Source organism: Gavialis gangeticus, unplaced genomic scaffold (genome assembly GCF_001723915.1).
Source record: "Gavialis gangeticus isolate Ggan-Ray unplaced genomic scaffold, GavGan_comp1, whole genome shotgun sequence".
Classification (NCBI taxonomy): domain Eukaryota; kingdom Metazoa; phylum Chordata; order Crocodylia; family Gavialidae; genus Gavialis; species Gavialis gangeticus.
Window position 1 is genome coordinate 13,097,344 of NW_017729018.1, and position 6,458 is coordinate 13,103,801.

Below are 6,458 nucleotides of genomic sequence, written 5' to 3' on the forward strand. Positions count from 1 at the left end.
CTTCCTTTGCTCCAGCTTCAAGAAGTCCTCAAGCTAGGGAACGTGATAACAGACTACCCCCTGGCCGAGACTATCATGCTGGTGGGGTTCTTCATGACGGTCTTTGTAGAGCAGCTCATCCTGACCTTCCAGAAGGAGAAGCCCTCCTTTATCGACCTGGAGACCTTCAACGCCGGCTCAGATGTCGGGAGTGATTCTGAGTACGAGAGCCCCTTCATCGCCACCTCCCATGGGCGCACACTGTACAATGAGCACAGCCACCACTCCCACAGCCACAGCCTGAACATCCGGGAGCTCTCCTGCTCCAGCCCCCTGCGGCTCTTCAGCCTGGTGTTTGCCCTGTCAGCCCACTCCATCTTTGAGGGCCTGGCCCTGGGCCTGCAGGAGGAAGGGGACAAGGTCATGAGTCTCTTTCTGGGGGTGGCCATCCACGAGACACTGGTGGCCGTAGCGCTGGGCATCAGCATGGCCAAGACCTCACTGGCACTGAAGGATGCCGCCAAGCTGGCTGTGACAGTCAGTCTGATGATTCCCTTGGGCATTGGCATTGGCATGGGCATCGAGAGCGCCCGCAATGTGGCCAGCAGCGTAGCTTCTGTGGTGCTTCAGGGCATTGCAGGGGGGACCTTCTTATTTGTCACATTCTTCGAGATCCTGGGGAAGGAGCTGGAGGACAAGAACGACCGCCTGCTGAAGGTCCTCTTCCTGGTGCTGGGCTATGCCGTCCTGGCCGGGCTTGTTTTCTTCAAGTGGTGAGGGCAGAGAGGAGACCCCAGCTCCTTCCCCTCGTAAACGGTGCTGATAGCCAGCCCCCTTTCCAGCCAGGCGGGGACGCGGATGCCAGCGCCAGGGTGAAGCATCCGCATCCAGATGGTGGCAACACATTGACCTGAAGAGAGAATGGTTCCCCCAGGGTCAAGGGAGAAGAATCACACAAGGTTTCATGCGACTGTCCCCACATGCTGTATTAGTGGGGTGGGGAGAGGCTTGTACAGAGGCTACTGAAAATAATATTTGTAATAGTGAGTAGGGCCTTAAATGCTGCTTCCGAAGGGATCTCAGCAACTGTTTGGCACAGATCCGCCTCCCCTCCCACCCCCGGTTAAGAATCCGGGTCTGCTCTTTTCCATTTTGGGCTTCACAAAGTGAAAGATGACAGAGAAACTGCGTGGAAAGCAGGTGGGGATAACGGGTTGTCAGACTGCACTAAGCAGCTCTTACCAGCTGAGTTCTGAGCAAAAACCTGCCTGTATTAGTTGCCAAAAACGTCAGCCGTTCTGGGATCCAGTAGATGGGATTCTGCACTACAATCCTCTCTTAGCAGAGCTCCCATCAACCCCTGTCAATCCCTGGGGACTGCAGTTTCTCAGTAGGTGACTAAGCAAAGAAATAAGGCCATAAGCTCCTTTTTTTATCCCTCCATGCCATGTTCCCTTGCAATCTCACCCACTCACTGCGCTTTGCTGATGGAATCCTTAGAAGCTTCGTTAACATCCTGCTGGCAAGGCTGGGATTTTGCATCCAAAGGCCCTTGTGTAGCACTGGCAGAGCCCTGGCTCCATGGTTCTGAGCTTGTTCATGTTCCAGCATGAATGTGTACATGGAGTGTTTAGCATTTGCACTGTCTGCAGTAGCATTGGTGCTGGCAGTTGCAAAAGGGTGGGTCAGGGCTATCTGTTCTGAGGCACTGAGTTAGAAAGATCATGGGGCAGGTCATCTCTCAGCTCTTTTCTGTGGGTCTCTGGACGTCAGGGTAGAGATTGTGGAAGGGCTGGTTGCAGCATTCGCAAACACAGGCAGGCGTGCAGGGTCCCTGCAGCGTAGAGATCTTGCTTTCAGGCACGGTGCAGGTCTGGGAAGTCGCTGTGTTGTGAATCGTGGCATGATCCTTCCGATCTGACCTGAGTGAGACACTCAGATCAGCCTTTGTCCTGGAAGTCTCCCCTGGGGGATGTCTCTGCAGGTTTCTGTCATCATTGTGGGGGGAGGGTGCTGTATGCAAGGGGTGCTCATGCTATCTCAAAATCCCCAGTCCCCTTTTGCTCCACAGATCTTCAGCTTAACAAATACCCCACCCTCCACCCCCCTTTCCAGGACCATGAGAGCTCATGCATTTTAATTAGCCGTGGCTGCTGGAAAATCACAGGCTTCCAAAGGCAAGTCCAGCCCTTCAGCACTGCTGATGGAATGATAAAAGCTCCAATGCATCTCCCATCGCAGTAAACAAGATGGCAGCGGCTTTCCGCGGCGAAGCTTTGCAAGGAGGGGTCGGGACAAAGTGGCTGATCCAGCATCTCGGCTGCATGCCGGTACATCTGTCCTGTATGGTGACACGTGAGGACTGGCTGAGGATTTCTGCCGACTAGCAATTCAATTGCTTCAGGATGCTGCAGCTAATTAATCTTACTCTGAAGGGATGGGGCAGGAGGCAATTTGGGGGCCTCAGCTGACACTAATCAGCTGACTGATTCAAATGCTGCTCTGCAGAGCTGCACCATCCTCTTCACTGTTCCCTCTTGGAGCCCAGCACAGTTGCCACGTGCCCTCCTGGGCTGTCGTGCTCACTGCCCAGAGCTGTTGGGGCAAGACGGGCCAGTGCGTGTTGCAAGAGAATGGCAGGCCAAGGTGCTTCTGGGAAACTTGGCCTGAGCTGAAGGGGCTAACATGGGGAGAAGGGCCTGGGCCTCTGTGTGCTCCCCAGAAAGGTGGAGCAGGGGAGTTGGGCTCTGGGCTTTGGATTCTTAGCAGTGCCCCTTGCAGCTTGCACTCATGCCCCTTCATGCTGTCAGAGGGGTCTCGGGGTGGATGGGCTGTAGTAGAACTGGGAGCTGGGCCCAGAGCACTGGACATCCACCCTGAGCTTGGAGATAGACAAGCCGCCTGCCTTGGTTGTCCTTTAGATTTGGTGTTAGCTGCATAGATCTAGATGTGGTCTCTTTTCTAAAAGCCTCCTCCCCCCACACCCTGTATGTGAATTGACCAGGCACATGGTTTTCATCCCCATGGATCTGCCTGACACCTGTGGGGAGCAGGGCCCCTGAACAGGCTTTAAGGGGAAGCTGATGAGGCTACAAAGGTTCAGATGCTGAGCCTTCTGCATACAGCAGATGGGCCAGCAGCACCGTTCCTCCCAAGCTGCTCTGCCTGCTCCTGGGACTGGCTTGTTCATGCAGGTGCTCCATCCTGCGGTAGAAAACTGCAGCATCTCAGAGGCAGAAGCACGGACTCTCCCAGCGTTGGGCCTTCAAGGGTGTTTTTTCTCCTCTCCTGTGCTCAGCCTCCTCCTGCTGGCAGAGTTGAAGCTACAGCTGGATCTCCGTGTGGGAGTCACTGCCTCTCTCGCCCTACCATGTGTGCAGGGCTGTCGAGTCTCTGCCCATGTTGGAGAGAAGAGGGGCCATGGATAAACCAGATGCAGCATTTTGGGGGACACGACTTTGGAAAGCAAGTGCAGAAGAGGTCTGGCCCCTCCCAGCCCCTGCCCCCATTCCCTGGGGGCAAAGCCAGAATCCCCAAGGTTTTGCCCAGATCGGAGTCTCTCCAGGGCAATGCACCACCGTTGGCAACGTCTGACTCTGCTCTCACTCCCCTGTGCTGCCAGCACCTGCAGGAGCTGATTGGATCTGCTGTGTATTAGTCGGAGCCAAGGAGGAGATTTGGTGACTTCCTGCAAATGATCCAGGGCCCGAGGGATGCGCTGAGTCTCGATCAATAGCCAGGTCTAAGCCCAGGAGTGCAGTGAAGCTCCAGCAAATTGCAGGAGCATCCATGGGGGATAGCTCTGCTGGCCTCAGCACTGCACCAGACAGCAAACTCCTGGTTTGGAGCCCTTGAGCCTCTATGGAGCTCGGGCAGCAGGAGAGAAGACCCACATGCCTGGCCTGGTTTCCACGGGGGTTAGTGTTCCCTCTCCTTGATGTCTACACCCTGCAGGGGTGCGTGCGTGCCCGAAGCCATGAGCGTTGTCTTACTCTCATCGACTTCAGCCAAGCTGCCTGGGAGCACCTTTGTCTACAAGGCAGCAGTTGCCAGGTTGCATTTTGCGATGTCTTGGTGTTGACCGGAGGGCTCCAAGGTCAGGCAGAACTGGGCAGCCACTGAGCTTAGGAAGGCTTGTCCCAGTCCAGAAATCACCTGGCGGCGGGCCGGTTTCCTTCCCGGGCAGAGCCTGGCACAGAGCTCGGTGGTTGTTGACACGTGGGCGTCACTTCAGCCTTGGCCCTCCAGGTCCCATTTCTTGGAGCTAGTGGGAGCGCCTGGTAAAGACAGGAGGTGCAGCTTCCATTGCCCTACCAGTGACACCTGCCCGTGTAGTTGGAAAACCCTTTTCTTGCCGAGCGCAGCCCTGACCCTCCAGCCGGCCCTGCGTGGACGTGGGCTCCAGTGCAAGGCGGCCTGAGGAGCAGGGGCTGTAAGCAAGGGGCCAGGAGCTGCGTGCACAGTAGGGCACCGTGAAAATGTGGCCATGTATCCAGCTGCCTGCTGCTCTCAGCTGCCCTGACGACCTCCTCGCCCAGTGTACGCCCTCGGCAGGGAGCAGGGTGACTGTGTTTTCTTGTATTAGCCATGTGCGACTTAATTCCCTTGTCTGTCAACAGCACCGGCAGCCAGCTGCTGTGACGCTAAAGCCAGGAGACCCTTTGCTAAATGACTTCTCCAGTGCGGCAGGACTCTGTTGTTGAACTGCTCGCATCCACGTATGAGCCATGCGTGTGGGATTGCAAGCGGTGCACCTGCTTCCTGGGAAGGGAGGTCTTCCCTGCTCCTTTCTTTCACCGAGGGTGGGCTAGGCTGGGCTGTCTGGCCAGTATTAATTCATGGAGGGCATCTGTGGGAGTGCAGGTTTTGAGCGGGCAGAACTCAACTGGTCGCCTGGCTTGGAAGAACCAGGGCAGGCTGAGCAGCTGTGGGCACTTGCTTTGGCAGGGGTCTCTCGTTGGCAGCCTCAGCTCAGGGACCTGTCTGGATTTGTGTCCCCTCCAGCCTGCTCCTCAAGAGTCACGGCATGGACTGTCCCTCTCTCGGCATGGAGGAGGGGGCAAAAAGCCTGGTGCCAGACTGGTGGGGACCCTGTGTTGCCTGGAGGGTACGTGGGGCAAGCATGGGGTGGGGGTGCCCTCTGCTGCTTCCTGAACCCCCCTCCCCAGCACCATCACAGAGGGGCTGGAGCAGAACTGGGTGCCCACTGGGGTTTGCTCTGGGGCCAGGCATTGTGAGTGGAGGATGGCCAGCCCTTACCAGCTCCAGCCTGCAAGTGCACTGAAAGCCCCTTAGGTCCAGCCTGGCCTTGAGCCCTGTGCTGCCCACTGGATGGGGGGGACCTGCCCTCCACTCCCCTGCTGGCGTGACCTGGCTCGGGTTTTGGGGACCTGCTTGCATGGAAGTGGGAAGGGGCTGAGGAAAGACTCCGTTCTGCTGTGACAGCCTGGTGCTGGCAGGACCGGGGAGCAGACTTTCCCCACGCTGGGGACTGAACGTGGGGCTGGCGGCCAGGGACCCTGCTGCTGCTGTCGTGTCTGGAAGAGGCCGAGCCTCTGCCCTGCCAATAAAGACTCTGTCCAGTCCTTGCCGTGCCTGTTACTGTTCCTAGGGGTTCAGCACCTGCCCCCCAAACCCATGGCTTCTCGCGGCGCGTTTCGTACATAGTTCAGGCTGCAAAGGACCCCCAAAGGTCCCCGCTGGAGGCAGGAGTGGCCTCCAAACCACCCTCATCCGGGCAACATGGCCTGTCACCAGCGCGCTCCGGTGACAGACCAGCCCTGACTGGCCGGCAGTCAGCTCACCCGCTGGGACTGATTCCCACGGGCACCAGCCGGAGGCCGATCCTGTGCTGGCATCACCCCACGCTGCGCAGGCATGGGGCAGAAAGGCAGGTCCTGCATGGGGAGGTGACCAGGAGCTGGGGCAGGTCTCAGACAGGGAGAGGGACCCAAGATGGGATACAGCCCACCTGCCACTGGCTGTGAGCCTACCCGCTAGGGAAGAGCCAGGCCAGGAGGCAAGACGGGCAGGGGCCTGGATCGGCTTGGAGCAGTGAGGTCTGGCTCGTGGCACTGGCCCACACAGCCAGGCCGGGCGGCGAGGGCAGATTGCGTTGCAGGTCCCAGCTCCGGGTGCGACGCGACAGAAAGCCACCCCAGCCCCCGCACTTTTGTCCCCCCAGGTCCCCTGCCTCGGGCTCCGGTCCCGGTGTGCAGGGAAGCGGGGCCCTGCCAGCCGCGCGCGTGCCGCGCTCCGCCCGTGATGTCCAGGCTCCTCCGCTGGCAGCTATTAATAGCAGCTGCAGATTTTAATTGCCATTGCGCCAGCGTTAGCGTGAGTCACGCGCCTCTGGTCACCGGGGCTGGGGGAGCGCTCGGCCCCGCGCTGCCCGCTGCCACCCCCGAGCCCGAGCTGCCTCCCCCCGCCTGCGCCGGGGCCTGCTGGCCCTGTGCCGTCATGGCACCGTGTCCCAGGCC

At 58.7% G+C, this 6,458-nt stretch overlaps 1 protein-coding gene across 1 annotated transcript in view; it reads left to right on the forward strand.

Moving 5' to 3' along the window:
• The window catches only part of LOC109294716 (zinc transporter ZIP3-like), a 10,696-nt gene extending 5,132 nt beyond the window's left edge, over positions 1-5,564 (forward strand). The window contains exon 2 of the mRNA XM_019513167.1: positions 16-5,564. Within this exon, the coding sequence (XP_019368712.1) occupies positions 16-756 (741 nt within the window). The 3' untranslated portion in view covers positions 757-5,564. The remainder of the gene's footprint in view (positions 1-15) is intronic.
• The last annotated feature ends 894 nt before the right edge of the window (positions 5,565-6,458 follow it).